Source organism: Beta vulgaris, chromosome 7, assembly GCF_026745355.1.
Source record: "Beta vulgaris subsp. vulgaris cultivar EL10 chromosome 7, EL10.2, whole genome shotgun sequence".
Taxonomy (NCBI): domain Eukaryota; kingdom Viridiplantae; phylum Streptophyta; class Magnoliopsida; order Caryophyllales; family Amaranthaceae; genus Beta; species Beta vulgaris.
The window spans coordinates 37865745-37882864 of NC_079208.1; the positions used below are offsets into that span (position 1 = coordinate 37865745).

The 17120-nt window shown below is 37.8% G+C and overlaps 1 protein-coding gene across 1 annotated transcript; it reads left to right on the top strand.

The window, feature by feature from the left end:
• The first annotated feature begins 262 nt into the window (after nucleotides 1-262).
• Nucleotides 263-5466, top strand: LOC104899309 (protein DETOXIFICATION 18). Its single transcript, XM_010686475.4, has 7 exons — nucleotides 263-793; nucleotides 3464-4008; nucleotides 4201-4287; nucleotides 4370-4426; nucleotides 4541-4779; nucleotides 4874-4992; nucleotides 5096-5466. The coding sequence occupies exons 1-7, from the start codon at nucleotides 524-526 to the stop codon at nucleotides 5219-5221; spliced, it is 1443 nt and encodes a 480-aa protein (XP_010684777.2). The 5' UTR covers nucleotides 263-523; the 3' UTR covers nucleotides 5222-5466.
• The last annotated feature ends 11654 nt before the right edge of the window (nucleotides 5467-17120 follow it).

Sequence of the window (17120 nt, forward strand, 5' to 3'; positions counted from 1 at the left end):
AAATTTGTACTATGAGTGTTCCAATCTAAAAGATTAGGTAAGTTTTTTCACCTTAACTACTAATGAAGCTACGTCAACAATGATGCAAAGGCATCGGTAAATACTTTTATTGAAATTTTAGATCCTTTAGAAGATAATTAAAATAACAAATAGTAGTAACTCATATCATTATGAAATTACCCTTTCTATGTTCCTTTAAAGAAAAATTCATTACCCCTTCGCTCTTTCTCTCTTCTAGACTTCGATTATTCCTTCTCTCTTCTAGTGTGTAGTCGTCTCCTTCATCTTCTTCTACTTTTATTCTCTTACTAATCTTTTTAAGTTTTGTGGTTTAGGTGGTTTGGTTTGAGACTTTGAGGGGCCCAATCATTGCCGTACAAATGTAACACTTCATCAACGTTTTCAGTTTTAAAATTATTTTTCATTCATTTACATAAAACACTCCCCAAGACCAAATCACTACTACCACAAAACAGAACCCCCCAAAACAAAAGAGAGAGAAAAACTCGGTTCTCTAAAGAAAATGGGAAACTTCAACAACGACAACAATAATGGTACAACACCATTGTTAGAAGTCGAAGGAGAAGGAGAGAGAAAATGGGTAGAAAAGTTTATAGATTGCAACGAAGCCAAGGAACAAATCCTTTATTCGTTGCCTTTAGTTTTAACCAATGTTTGTTACTATCTAATTCCTTTAGTTTCTGTTATGTTCTCTGGTCATCTTGGTCAACTTCAGCTTGCTGGTTCTACTCTTGCTAATTCTTGGGCTTATGTTACTGGTTTCGCATTCATGGTACGTTTTCTATATTCTGTAGATCCATTTTCGTATCTTCCTTTTCTTTTCATAGTCAGCAACAATAACAATATAGACGGAATTCGATCCCAGGTCTTAGATACCACCTACACAAAACTTTACACATCTGTGTAAAATGATGAGTAGTTCTATACTGATCACAAGTTCGTCTTACTATTGAACTTTTTGCATATTATTCTCTTGAAAAGTTTTTATAAAGTCTGGCCCCGAATAAAATAAAACCCAAGATTTTAATTTCAAATTATTGCCAGAAGAAGAAAATTAAAATTTGGCATTTTTATGATGAATTTTGTACTTAAAAAGTTTAAAACTTGGGAAATGTAATTATATACATGTGCAATTTGTATTATACTAGTCCAATTATTTCGCTGTACAGGGTGGCTAAGAGTCAAGAGAAGATAATGAGTCTATGATTTTTTCGTTGTTTATTGTTTCCTTAAACTTTCCCTCTGGTCTATATTAAGTCCTTAATAATCAATATTCTAACTGCCTTAGTACATTAATTTCATTCTTATTCAAATTCTCACCTACCCCGCTTTGTTTATGTTTCATTTAATTTATGATAATTTTTTTTGATTAAGATTATATCGAACGTATCCTCTGGTATTTAAAAAATTGTACTTCACTAGTCTCTCTGTTTTTTTTAATAGTAGCTCCGAATTTGGAACTATTCATAAACTCTAGTTTAATTATATATTTCTATATATGTATAATAGCTATGTTAGTATAGAAGATGTTGAATTTATGTCGATGTATCTTTTAAAAATATCAATTTTTTGGGATCTTAATGTTTAAAGATATGTACAATTATGCAAGTCAAAATGGATCTTCTATTTAGAAAAGGATGGAGTAATACTCATGATTTTCATTTTACTACTTAGATATCGTACTTCAATCTTGTTAAAAAAAATATTTTTTGTAAGAATTGTAATTAGGAAAAATGGATCAGAATACCCCCAACTTTGGGCGGTCCGCTTTTAATACCCCCAACTTTGGATTATTTTTAAATACCCCCAACTTTGAGGGTGGTCCGCCAAAAATGCACCATTTACCTGTTATTACCGGATGAACTGGTAAACCAAAAAACCTCCCCCCTCTGCTCATCTCTCTCTCTCCTCTCGTCATCCCCCCACCCCACACCCCCCACTGCCACCTTCCCTGACCACCACCACCCATTGAATTCCCCCCTTTCCTAACCCCCTTCGAAACCCCTACCTGCACCCCCATCGATTTCCAGCAAACCCCCACCGAAAGACTTCAGTACTGTGACGAAGGAAGAGGTCAGAAATCGAGAAAATCGAGGGGGAGGGGAGGGAGATTTCGACGGGGGTTAGGGGAGGGGGGTTCCGAAGGTTGTTAGGGCAGGGGGGGAATGCTGCTGTGGCCCTGCGGGGGGTGGGGGTTGGGGGATTGGGGCCTGCTGGGTTAGGAGTGGCGAGGGGGTGGCGAAAATCGAGGGGGAGGGGAGGGGATTTTGACGGGGTTAGGGGAGGTGGGTTCCGAAGGGTTTTAGCGGAGGGGGTTCTGTGGGGGGTGGGGGGTGGGGGCTGCTGGGTTGGGAGTGGCGAGGGGGTACGGGGGTGGAGGGAGTGGGGGGACTGCTAGGGGATGGGATAGGGGGTTCTGGGGTGGTTCTGGGTGGTGGGAGTGGGGGGATGGTTGGGCTAGCGTGAGGGTTTGTAGCCGGGGAGGGGAGAGGGAGGGTCTGGGGTAGGGGGAGGGGTGGTTGAAGTGGTGGTGGGTAGGATTCGAAATTAAAAATAAAAGAGAAATAAAAAAATTACCTTGTTAACAGGTTACAAGTCATCTGGGTGTATTTTTGGCGGACCACCCCCAAAGTTGGGGGTATTTAAAAATAATCCAAAGTTGGGGGTATTAAAAGCGGACCGCCCAAAGTTGGGGGTATTTTGATCCATTTTTCCTTGTAATTATGTTAAACGTTGAGGAAATTATATGTTCAAAATACTGACTTTTATAATTTTGCTTTCAAAATCAAATATATTAATAGATTTGAAGATGTTGCAATCTTTTTCTTTTTTTCTTTTTTTTTTTTTTTCAGGGGAAGTTGTTGCAATTTTGAGAATATGGCGTAAGAATATTGTAGAAATATTAACTACTTTTTGCCATGGAACTGTGATCTTATATGTTTATATTTGAACTTATAAGAACTTTTTGGAAGCAATCTAAACTTAGGGGATCTTCTCTTCACCTGAATTCCTAAACTCAACCAAGGATGTCTTGGCCTAGTGGTTAAGATTGAGGTGCTGTGACACAAGTTCAAATTCCCCCTCCCCTTCTTTGTACTTTGTACCGCCTTCGTGGCTCATATAGATAAAAAAAAAAAAAATTCCTAAAACTCATGTGAACTTAATTTATCAAAATTTAACTCAACTTATCCCAATATAATGATGTTTTATTTTATAAGGTATCATAATTTAATTAAACTTAACTGAATTTATCTCTTATTTGAAGCTAAATTTTTTTTTTTAGGAGAAGAGAAGGCACTCTTTTATAGTTTTATTCTCCAAAACTTTTTTTTTCTTTCCTATGGTGAAAAGAACAAAACTTAATTAACATAAAGTTGTAGGAATACTTTCAATTTGTAGAAGTATATGTTTAATCAATTGTGGTTATTATTTGTGAATGTAGCTTGGTCTAAGTGGAGCACTTGAGACACTATGCGGGCAAGGATTCGGTGCGAAATTATACAAAACCTTGGGGATTTATCTCCAAGCATCATGTATAATTTCGTTCTTTTTTGCAATAATCATATCGATTATATGGTGGTTTACAGAACCCATTCTAAATATACTTGGTCAAAACCCAGAAATCTCAAAAGAAGCAGCTACTTTCCTTAGAGGTCTAATACCAGGAATCTTTGCCTTTGGCATCATTCAAAATATCTTGAGATACCTCCAAACACAATCCGTGGTTTGGCCTACTGTCGTATGCTCCCTTGTACCTTTGCTCTTGCATTTTGGAATCAATTATGGGTTGGTAATGTGCACCTCCCTCGGTCTTCCTGGCGCAGCATTGGCTGCTTCATTCACATTTTGGATTTCAGCCATAATGTTGCTTCTATATGTCAACTATAGTAAAGAGTGTGAGCATACTTGGGGTGGGTTCTCCACGGAATCGTTTCATCACGTTGTTGGTAATCTGAAATTGGCGTTACCTTCTGCTGCTATGGTTTGGTAAGTTCACTATTCTTAATTATATCCTGTACTGGGTTGTCTCTTTACTTGAACTTATTAAACCTCACTGTCCCTGATTCACCCTGCTTTTAACTTATGTTTACGCTTGGTTGAACTTGATCAGCCCTGTCTTTCTTTCACAGTATTAGTGTATTACCATATTTAACAAGTGATAATTTGACTGATTTTCAGTTTAGAGTATTGGGCATTTGAGATCCTGGTCTTGTTGGCTGGCCTGTTCCCGAACTCTGAAATAACCACCTCTCTAATTGCAATGTGGTAAGAATAACTCAAATTGGTATGCATGGTTTCATCATTACTATGAGTACAGTAATTAATGTAACCTTTTTTCTCTTACCAGTGTAAACACAGAAGCAATTGCCTTCAATTTTACATATGGCTTGAGTGCTGCAGCAAGGTACTCACAATAATACTGCATAACAGTAGATTCTTTTGTCTACTTAGGTAACATGTAGATCATCACCAATCGTAATTGTTGTAATTAACTTTAATCTTCGAATTTATGTGGTAGTACGAGAGTGTCGAATGAGCTTGGAGCAGGGAGACCGAATGAAGCGAAGCATGCAATGAGAGTAACGTTGAAGCTGTCAGTCATGCTAACGGCTATTGTGCTTCTTGCTCTTGGTTTTGGACACGAGATTTGGTCAGGTTTCTTCAGTGATAGCATTGATATTATGCAAGCTTTTGCTTCCATGACACCTTTAGTTTGCATTACAATATTTCTCGACTCAATTCAAGGCATTTTATCAGGTACGTATTATCTAATTTCCTCATAGCTTTACAATTGCTGTAATTATATGTAAATGGTTGTTGATCTTAAATTGGATTTTTGGCCAATCAACAGCGGTGTGTAGGGGATGTGGTTGGCAGCAAATGGCCATGTACATCAATTTGGCAACATTTTACCTCATTGGTATGCCCATTGCATGCTTGCTCGCTTTCAAGTTTGATTTGTATGTCAAGGTAATGATAATTTCTCTCTTTGTGCACTAATTATGTAACCAATTCTTGGTAATTATGCACTAATTCTTTTCACTACTTTGTGCATTTATTTTTGGCGATTTAGGGTCTTTGGATAGGCCTAATATGTGGCCTTGCAGCTCAAAATGGATCTCTTTATCTAATTACACGACTCCAGAATTGGGCAACAATCGGACTTTCTTCTAGCGAAGAACGTTCTGCTTTGGTTTGATAGATGTAGCTAAATGGTATTAAGCTTGATGCATTGTGTAGAAGATGTGAGCTTTTTTGGTTCCCTACAATGGTGATGGTAGTTATTCTAATTGATACTTCTACATTATTCTTGGGCAATATCTCCAAAATTAGAAAAGTAGTACTTCTAATTGTACGACAGTACGGATATGAACATTTAGGATTTTGTTTAATTTACTTATTTTTATACTTAATAAAACAAGAAATTGGCACGATGATAATTCATTAAGGACTTTACAACTAGTAGTATGTCATTGAACGTGAGTCTAATCTGGTCGAGAATTAAGTCGTAGCTCGTATTTAAAGTTTGTCCTAATGATAACCGATGACGACTATCGAGGAATAAAGATATGAATATTACCAAAGACTCGTGGTTATATTACCTTCTTCAGTAGATACGATAAAAATCTAACAGTGCTGGTGAAAAATCAAGTTGTTAACCTTGTAAAGAAGTCAATGTACATCCAATAGTTTGATATTGAATGCTATGGGAGACTTCGTTCCTGGGGGTTAGTGGTTTTAATTAGATAAAACCTTGCTAACATACTTTGTTGCAATTTAATTAATAATTAAACAACAACGCCTATTAAATTCAGGCGAAATGCAATAATTAGAGCAAGCAATAATTAATTTTCTAATTAAGATAGAATATTCCCATACATACCACAAACTTTAAGAAGAATTTTACAACACATTAGAGGATAAGCCAGACTGGACAATTAAAGGAAAAGCACGAAGATTGTTACCTTCATGGTCTCTTGCTTCAATCGGAAAATTACAGACCTTGACGCCATAACATGTTCTAAGTCTATGGGACTAAATTATAATCCCAAAAGGGGTTGACTAGACTTAGGCTACCCTATGCTAAGAAGAGAGTAAATGCAAGTTGTTGCGTGTTGTTTGTTCATTGTTCTTTGCTTGATGATTATTCCTCTATTTATAGAAAAACATGGTATGTGACTTCCATGCTTTCTTGGAGGGAAACATTTGAATTATTAATTATGACTTGAAATCTTGTGAATGGCATAAGGCTAACTTTGAATGCACATATCTCTCAATATATAAATGATTTTGATGTGATTCAAATTGGAGGTGATAGCTTGTCCAAAGAGCTTTCCAACGATAGGTCATATGCCCAATTCCGATGATAAACGAGAAAGTTACGCCCGTTTTACGAATGACTGTCGAGAGCACACCGCAAGTCGCGGTTTTGAAGATAAGTTTCCGAATCATTTTTCTTTTTAGGGTTTTGTGCGGAGTATATTCTAGGGTTCTTGTGCGGGGTTCCTTATGCTATAAAAGGACCTCTTAGTGTTCATTATTTACACACAACTTATGAAACACTTTTAGCCTCTAGATTTAAGACTCCTTGTATTATTCTCTCTGATTTTCTCCATTATAGTGAAGAAGCTCTAATCCCCCACCTTTGGACGTAGGTCAAATTTGACTGAACCACGTAAATCCTTGTGTTCTTTGTTTGTTCATCTTTATTATTTTCTCACCTTTATTATTTCATTGATTTTCTATTCCGCATTAATCAAACTACAACACCGATTTCCTAACATGAATCATCTTTGATTCGAAGCTCAACCGTCTTCTGGCGCTGAATAATTTTAGTGTTGCACGTTTTTCCTTATGTAGATCCGTCTCATAATTGTCCTTTAACCACATGTACTTTTACAATTCTTGACTTTCATCTCATGATGTTCTTCACGGCCTTCTTCTGTTGACTTTGACTTATATTGACTTCGTCCAATGGGCTTTATGCTCTAGTTGGGCCTTCGAATTAAGACGCATGAAACCTTTTAAGGTCTAATACAATGTACCATAATAAATGCTATCGTACATCTAAAAATGTTGGTAACAAATTACCCCCCTGATTTGTGGAGTGATGTACTCAGCACCCACAAATTATTAACAGAGAAGGACTTTTAATGGTTTTAGCCAATTTATTCAATAGTATTCTGAATGTGACTTCCTCCATTGTTCTAAGGTGGCCAATGAACCTTTCTTCAGGATGACTGAATTTGGTTGAGATGAATAACCTTTCGTGTATTCCTTCACCTTTATTTCCAGCCATTGTGAAATCGATTAAGAAGGTTTCGTCAAGATGCGAACTTGTATGATTATTTGGAGATAACCAACAATGACTTACATCATAGGTCATGAGATTATATCATATTTGACATGCACATTTATTTTGTACCACATCTCTTGATGATGACCCATCCACCATTCTAAATACTTCTATTTTCTTTGTAGTTCCCTTGACAAAGAGCTTTTTTAGATATCTCCAAGGCATGTTAGGTTATCATATTTCTTCTGTAATGATTTTACCCCATGATTTGCAAACCAGAAGAGATATAACCTGATCATTCCTTTTGAGTTAAGGAAACATCCATTTTTGTACGAGATCTAAATTGGACCCTATTTGGAAGACATTAGATCTTCTTTATTTTCCAGATCCTGTTGTATGACAGGATTATCTCCCAAATATTTTTGAATAGAAAAGATCCATTTAGTGGATTCATTCTTAATAAATTCATCTTTATTTCTAGATATTACATTCAATGCCTTATGATGATTTGGCCATATTGATGGACATGGCATGTACTCTGGAGCTGATTGTCGAAACATGGGCAGATATGTGTAATCCATTTTGATTTAAGTTTTGAAACATGGACACTTTTTTGTTTTTACTTCACTTCGATGAACCAAAAACTGATGTTAAAGCAATGGAATCATTGAAAATGTATTTAATAAGATTACCATTTTAGGTAGTTTCATTTACATTTGTCTTATAATTTATCATATGAAGATAAGATCATTAATTACATTTTAATTGAAAGGGCTTGCATCTAGAGATAGCATTTGAAAATGTTCCCTACATACTGTCTCTATCATATCCTTATACTCATTTGCTTCTAACTCACACCCCGCACTACTTCTGGTAACTTCAAAGTAGTGGCCATCTTCAGGGGAGTTGTTGAACCTTGTCTTGAAGATGGTCCTGTGGTCGTTGTTGTCCCAAGCATATCTTATGTCAATCACTGCAATGTACATCCATGAAAAGAAATTTTCTTGGGCCAATAGCTCCCATAGTTTGCACATGCACTTAAAGTAAACCATATTCCCCTGACGCTCATGTTGTCCTTCTTCTATCCTCACCACTTTGAGCGAGGACTAAGTGCAATAGAGAACTAGGCGCTTCGCATATGCCCAATTCATCATTTTAGGTCTTAGGAAATTTAAGATAGTGGAAACCTCCTTGCCGCATCTTTTGCAAACTGTCACCAATTGGTCTTGTGGCTTCTCTGCCAATTTAGGCCATATGTGGGTGGACAGAAGGTCGATATTAGAACCAATCATCGCAGTGCTTGATCCTGCTAGCGCTAGGTCTTCTGGTTCTACTGCGGGTTCATCGCCAAACACCCATGCCAGTTTCTCTGCCCATCTATCCCTTTCATTTGTGATCAAATACTCTTTGTCTTCCTCTATGTTGTTGAGGGCTAAAAGATGATTAAACCAATCATCATCAAACTCAACTGCTATATTTGCATGCGCTTCGTTGTTCTTTTTAATTTTTTGAAATGAAAATGTGATGATAAGATGTTGTGGCCAAGTCCCTTTAAGTAACCAGGCCATTTGTTCATCGTTTACTTTCGTAATAACTTATGGGATAGTGAGCAATTGAGTACTTTGACCCCTTCTCGAGAAGTTTATTGACTTTTTGCTGATTATTATTTATTTTAAGGCTATCAATTTGTTGATAAGTCTTAAAATTAATATGCCACTTTTTAGGCGTTTGGACCTAAAATTACTTCCTTGGATTTATTATTCATTTTATGAACAACAATCAAGCCCATAATTTTATATGATATGGAGGTAAGAAGGGATGACAGAAATACAATTACTTCATTAATTGAAATAACACTTCTTAATCATAAAATATCTTGAAATAGACATTTATTAATTGAACTCAAATAATTACATAGTTTTCTAGGAAGATACCTACTATGTAATATCACTATGATTACTAAGATACTTGCCCTACTACTTGATCTATCAAGCATGTAGATGGGCAAAGCTAATGGTTATTTGCGGCTCCTCATGTTCAACTACATCAAGGTCATCATCATTTGAGTAATCTTAATCCAAGAGCATAGAGGAGGTCCAGCACCGATCGAAACCCCTCCTGGCCTGGAAACACCACCAACCCGGTTCGTGCTCGCCGGCCATCATCTCCACTAGTTTGTACATATGACGCCATAACGTCACAGTCGGCTTGACCGTGATGATTTCACAGATGACTTAGATGGCCAAAATACCTCCCCAAGAGTTAGGAGATATCTAACCCAGCGATATATTATATGCGTTCATCAAGTCCTTCTCGAACTGAGTGAGAGGGTATCTGAGACCCATCTCCATGGCCTTATAGTAAAAAGTTGTGCAACCTGGAGAAGGAGATAAAATAGTGTGGAACGCTCCTGGTTGGACCAAGAGATAAGGATCCTTTATTTGAAACCTTGCAGCTTGGCCTCGAGGGTCCGCAAGAAGTGCTTTTATTAAATAAGTGAGGGGAAATTTGGAGCCTGGACCCCCCTTCGGATCCAAGTTAGGGTACTTTAATCGGCCAGATGTGGACGCTTCACCTTCATCTCCCGGCATAGTTATCCTAACTACACCATCAGACATTTATCAGTCTAAGTAACTCCTCGAAAAAGGATAGGCCAGGGAAACCTCCTAAGGAAAGGGAATGATGCCCTCGGCCTCCTCTTCTCCCTGCAAAGGAGAACTCAGGAGAGAGACCGCATCGGGAACGACCGAGGGATCTGGGCAACTTATTAAAGTTAACACCAGCACCATTCCCATCCTCTTTACCTCCTTAGACAAATTGTAAGGAGGCGAAGTTAGGGGTGTCATTGGCTCGGACGAGCACCCCATTATTTATGAACAGAGGGGTCGGCCGATTTTATTAAAAGGAAAGAAAAGAACTTAAACAAAAATCAAAAGAAGGGGGTATGTACCTGGTCGGACAAAGATTGGAATCAAAACTAGAACGAGAAGGAGGCTTGACACCGGAGAGAGAGAAAGATAAGATTTTAGAGGTTTTTAGAGAGAGAAGTTCTAGAGGAAATGATCTCAAAATCCTCTCCTCCCCTCATATTTATAGGTGGCCTCGGGGAATGTGTAAGGCAAACATCCCCAGCGTCCGATAATGGACCTGGATGCGCCATTCAAAGAATCTGGACGCGTCCATTAATGGGCCTTTCCTAAGCGGCCCAAATGAGCTTATTGGCCGAATGTCAAGGTCCAAAGAAGTCGAAATGCCACAAGTAAACTCCAACCCCCAAGAAGTTGAAACGTCCCAAAGGACTCCCATATCCAAGAATCTGCATCTGCCAAGTGGCACTTACAGAAGTGTAAAATCCTACCCAACTCATCAACTCGAGATTAGCGTCAAGGCACCCACTCGGACAGCTTCAGGCTCATTAGCCCCTCATTCGAGTGGCGTCCTACTCACTCGGCCAAGGGAGATCTTATTACTCTCCATTGCTGAGCCGCTTTCTTAGTCAAAGAATGGCTAAGTAACAAGCGCACCCACTCGAAAAGCTTGGGACTCATTAGCCCCTCATCTGAGTGGCGTCCTACTCACTCGGCTAAGGGAGATCTTACTCTCCATTGCCGAGCCACTTTCTTAGTCAAAGAATGGCTAAGTAACAAAGGCACCCACTCGGACAGCTTGGGGCTCATTAGCCCCTTATCCGAGTGGCGTCCTACCCACTCGGTCGAGAGAGACCTTCCTCTCCATTGCCGAGCCGCTTTCTTAATCCAAGAATGGCTAAAAGGCACCCACTCGGACAGCTTGGGGCTCATTATCCCCTCATCCGAGTGGCGTCTTACTCACTCGGCTAAGGGAGACTTTCCTCTCCATTGTCGAGCTGCTTTCTTAATCCAAGAATGGCTAAGTGATAAAGGCACCCGCTTGGACAACTTGGGGCTCATTAGCCCCTCATCCAAGTGGCGTCCTACTCACACGGCCATGGGATACCTTACTCTCCATTGCCGAGCCGCTCTCTCAGTCAAAAAATAGCTAAGTACTCAAGGCACCCATTCGGACAACTTGAGGCTCATTAGCCCCTCATCCGAGTGGCGTCCTACTCAGCCAACAAGAAGAGTCACTTGGTCAGCACCTCCACCCCTCACCTCGAAGGACTAGGTCGATCACTCATGTCACCCGGATCGGTCACCTCTCCTCCCAACTAGAAGAGTGACCCGGTCGACGCATATATCCCTTACCTCATAAGACCAAGTCGGTCCCCCAAGCCACTCGGTCGGTCACTCCTTCTCCCGACGAAGAGGAGCGACCTGGTCGACACTCCACCCTGCAAGTGACCGGGTCGGCACCCCTATTCTCCGGAGACCGGGTTGGCACCCCTCTTCTCTAGAGACCGGGTCCGCACGCCTCTCCTCTAGAGACCCGGTCGGCACCCCCCCTTCTCCAGAGACCGGGTCAACACCCTTTTCTCTAGAGACCAGGTCGACATTCCTTGTCTTCAGTACCGGGTTAGCACTCGTAAGCAACTCGATCGGCGCCTCCTCAACACACCTAAGCGGCTCGGTTAACACCCCTTACGGCCCATGGAAGAATTGGGTCGGCCACCCTTTGGTCACCTAGCCCTTCATCTCTTGAGTCCAAAGGATCTAAGCTGATCGGTGTTCCGCCACGGGTGGGCGACATTTAGCTGAACCTCCATGATCCCCCACCCTTGGCGTGGGGCTAATTGTTTGGGCTCAATTCAACCATAGCCCAATCATGAGGTGGGAGGGCCAAACAGGTGATCTTGCCACCTGGTCTCAGGAAGCCCATCCAAATGAGTGCTTTCCGGCGGGAGGTTCCAAAACATTATAAATACCAGTTGCCTTATCAATGAGCAGGTATTGGATTATTACCTAACAAACCAGAGCATATCTCTCTAGCTTGATCATCAACTGACTTGAGCGTCGGAGAGGCAATCCCGGAACAACCTCTGGGGCAGTCTAACCTTGCCTTTTTCCAGGATTCCGGTGTACGGACAATTTACTCAGGACAACGATATTTGAACTGATACCTGATAGCGATTTTAAACAAGTTATAAAACCCTATTCTTGCAAGTGTACAAGACTTAGTAGTAAGTGATAAATAATAGGGTATCGTATCCACAGGGAACAGTTGATTAAAATTAAATCTAATGTCTACTAATTTAATCCTAAATATAAATATAATGAATTTTTTTTGTGAACTAATTAAACTAATCTGAAATATATATTAAACTAAGTAAACTTGACAATAACAAAAGTGAATCGGAGAACAGACAATAATACGGAATCTAGGATAGTCGAATCCACCACTAATAATATGACTAATATATTAATAGGAATGAGAATTAATAGTTTTATCAAGTACCCTAAACTACAAGCCGGAATACTCATAAAATTTGTATTGCGATTAATTAGGTGACATAACTTATCTAACCAAAGCATAAATTATTCAACTTTTAACCACAAATCATCAAACACCATTGCATAACATCACACTTTGAACTACAAGAACAAAGTATGTAAATTTGATAACAATAAAAACTAATAAATCATTCTACAAGAATGATTATCAATCTATATTGCAAACAATGATAAACCCAATAATAATCTTAATAGTTATGCAATCATAAACCAACATCAATTCTCAAACACAATTAAACTATCGATTCATACTAATAGAGTTTCATCTAAGTCCTAGAAAAATAAATTAGCTATTCATAATTGAAGAGAATATCACCCAAATAGGAAAATTCATGGTCGAATTTCTGTTTCGGGTCTCGATTCGGCGTTGTTTTGCTCTTCAATCTGTACGAACTGCTGCCTGTCTTCTGTCCCACTCCTTCGTCTGCTGCGTGCTACCCTTTATTATTGATGTATGGGTTTTCTTTTAATCAAAGCCCACCACTAATATTTCTCCTCCTTTGTGCGTGTAATCTTTTTCCCAGGAATCAGATTTTCCTCCTTTTCACTTCTTTTATTTTTCTTTTATTCTTTTATTTCTCCTTCTTACTTCCATTTGCTGCTTCACTTGTAGTTGTTGGTTACTTTGTGGGTTTGGCGATAATATTGGGCTTCACCTATTACAATTGCTAATGTCCGTTTTCATTTCTTTGACTCCAATATTATAACGTACCTGCCAACAACAGATATATTATTAATACTATAAAATATAGCATAGGTCACACTAATAAATCATCATATAAACGTAATTTCTAAATAAAATATGAAAACAATTAAAACCCACAACTTATAAGTTATAATACTAATAAGGATCTACTAAGAGGGAATAAGAAGGTTATAATATATAATAATTCATACTTATCTCTATTATATAAGGGAAGGGGGGAGCAATGGTGTCCTCTTTTGAAACGCCTATTTTGCCCCCCTTCTCTTTCTAAATTACAAAAGGAATGTCAAAATCAAAATACCGAAAATAAATTTACAACAATCACTCATAAATCACTTAAAAGGAGAAACTTTACAAATCACCCATACAATTGAAAAAATCACGTTATAAAAATCACGCAAATCACTCAAATAATCTGGAAACTTTATTAAAACTTAAAATTAATATACAAACTAAAACTAATAACCTAGAACGTCAATACATGCAAAAACATTTACAAAAATTTAGTTACGAATCACTATTCTCAAGAACCATTCACAATTAATCGTGGGTCATGATAAAAAAATAGAGGTGTATTTGTAGTGAAATAAGAATTTAGAAATTAGACAAGGAAAAAAATTATTTACTTTTTTTATTAGTGTTTCCTATATATAATGAAACTTTTACATATATCTGACGTATTTTTTTCTATTATATAATAGCGATAAATTATCAAGGTAAAAAGGTTTATATAAAATATCATTCAAGAATTAAAGTACAACATATCTCTATTATATAAGGGAAGGGGGGAGGAGTTATATATGGTGTCCCCGAATGAAGAGACTATCTTACCCTCTTCCCATTCTAAATTACAAATTCACTTACAAATCAGGGCTTCAAACAAAAATATCAAAAATATAATTATAATAATCACTCACAAGTCAACTAAAATCATAAAATTGCATAATTTACGTTATGCAAATCACTAAAATAAGAAACTTTACAAAAACTTAAGAATTCACTTACAAACTACAACCTATGAAAAAATTGACTTAAAATCAAAGTGTCTACTTTCTTTACAATTTATGAAGTATTGTACTTGATTCAAAAATCAACTAAAAAATTATAATATTAGAAATCATAAATAAATTCAAAAAAATTTCTATTTTATTCATAGAATTTAACTTTGAAAAGTAAAAAAAAAAACAAAAAGAATGGTGAGAGACTTAAGTGATAGAAACTAAACCAATCAAATTTTGCAACTAAAAACAATTATAATTCGTATGTATAATGTTCAAATTTTGACTCTTATGTCGAAGAAAATTGAATTTCTATTCGAAAAAAATTCAAGCACGCATCGCGTGCAAAAAAATCTAGTCAATACCTAATCAACGAACCTCAACATACTTAATTTCTGGATAGAAACAAGTATGATCATGTATCATTAATATTATATGTAATGTTTAGATTTAAAGCCTGCACCAGCTTAGATTTAAAGTATGCAGGTTATTTAGTTTTGTAATTGATTGGTGAATCAACGCTATATAATTCAAATGTTATAGTTTTCTCTTTCTTTTTACTCATTATAATTGTGTTTCTTATCATTGGAATTTATGTGTATGCTCTGTTAATTGTCAATGGAGATTAAAGTTGCAGTAATAGTGGTAGAGGGTGGCAGTTATGGATGAAGCAGAGGAAAAAAAGATGAGTTGTGACAGTTACAATAAATAGCAAAATCACTAGAAATTGTGCAAATTAGTCGAAAGATTTGATATCATGTGCCTCTTTGATGAGGTCACATGATTAGATACCTACTATAGCAAGTTAGGCAACCTCATGATCCAATCAAAGTCACACCCCCTCAAATTTAGGACCTACATAGGTTAATTGATAGTTCAAACCTTTTGAAAATGTTGGGCTATAGTTGAGATCCCTAGCGTAAATTTTTTTCTTTTTAAAAATTTCCGCTCATCTTCTATCACCTGTTTTTTGAGAATTCATCCTTTCTTGTATATCATCTCGTGTTCATGTACATCATTTAGGATTCCTTTCAGTGTCCATCTTGTTGTGAAAGTCTCATCCACTTATTAACTCCATTAGAAGTCCATCTACCCCATATGTCTAAGTTCATCTAGTTTCACTACATTTAGAGTCCTTAACCTCGTCTAACTCTATTCATGTTAGGTGTCTTAACCTTATCTAGGTTCACCCATCTAAGAAGTCTAAGGCCATTAGAATTCTTACCATCTTATGAGTCTAAAATTTATGTAAATCCATGCATAATAGGAGTCCATATTTGTTACAATTCTGTTCGTCTTAAGAGTCTCAAATCCATTAGAATTCCGATCCGTCAGTAATAGGATTCTAAATTCATTTGATTTCCATTCATTTTAGGAGTCGTCCATGTCCACTAGAGTATCATGCATATTAGGAGTCTAACATCCTTCAAAGTTCACCAAGTCTAAAATTCTAAGGTCATTAGAAGTCTATCAACTCTAGGATCCTAAAGTCAATAGAGTTCCAAATCCATTAGGTCTGCATATATAATAAAATCCCTTTGCATTGCATAGTCCATCGTTCATACACTTCATGCATAACTAGAGTCCATAAGAGTCTTATTGCATCCATATTATCCATTTCATTTCATGCATTCCACATTCAGTAGTCTATGAACTACAAGCGATCTGATTCCCTCGGTTGGAATATGTAGGTAGCCTTTACAGGTTCGAACGCATTGATTGAGTCATGCATAGATGCATTAGATGTAGGTGCATCCAAAAGATTTATGCATACATGTGTTAAGTGATCTAGTTGCATCCAAAGAAAAAATACAACAAAAATAATTCATACATCCTAAGGGTAGTTTAGCCATTCGTTGCATTCAAAAAAAAAAATGTGCACTTGGAATAAGCTAAACGTTTATAGAAGATCGACTTTTAGATAGAAATTAGTTTCAAACATATATTCCATCATTCCATTTCTCTCTTTCTCCATCATCCCTCTTTTTCTAAACTCTCATTATCACGGCCAACATTGTTATTAAGATTGGCGGACAAACCAAGAACCACCTAGGGTTTAACACGGGGATCATAACCTTGATCCTAACCACAATAGGAGTCTTGTCGGAATGGGATGAACCTAGGTCGACAACTTTAGGGGTGCCAATTTTCTTGCCAGCCCTAGTAGAGGCCTGTGGTCGCCCGCCAATTATTCTCCATTGATAATGTTCATCTCTGCTTATCTTACCCCGACTGAAGACTTCATCCCAGTCCGAAGGCCCTTCAGAGGAACTGACATCTTCGGAATTATTCGGCGGCACCGCCACATATACCCCAGCTAATCCCAAATTAGTACCACATTATTTAATGTCGGACTTGTCTAAAGCCAACCAATATTGACGACTAATTGACTCTATCTCGACATCATCAGGAACATCGATGTCAGGGTACTCTTTAACAAGAAGTTCACCTAGGGTTTCATGGCGAAGCTTTTTAAGGATCTCGGGATCAAAGGAAGGCTCGAATTTTCGTTTTCGACTATCCTCTTCCACCCTGATACCCGACAAGCCTTGAGCCACTTCCTCCCTAATGACAGAAAGAGTTCGGCAAGTCGAAGGGTGAGGCGGAGACAAACACCCTCCTTTACCGGTAGAAGAAGAGATTTACTCAGCCTCTTCTACTAAAATCAGGGT

Bases quoted from the DNA above. Each gene is read 5' to 3' on its own strand.
- LOC104899309 (XM_010686475.4), top strand. From the start codon at position 524: ATGGGAAACTTCAACAACGACAACAATAATGGTACAACACCATTGTTA. The intron at 4,009-4,200 runs GTAAGTTCACTA...ACTGATTTTCAG, and splicing joins CCTTCTGCTGCTATGGTTTG to TTTAGAGTATTGGGCATTTG. The intron at 4,780-4,873 runs GTACGTATTATC...GCCAATCAACAG, and splicing joins AATTCAAGGCATTTTATCAG to CGGTGTGTAGGGGATGTGGT.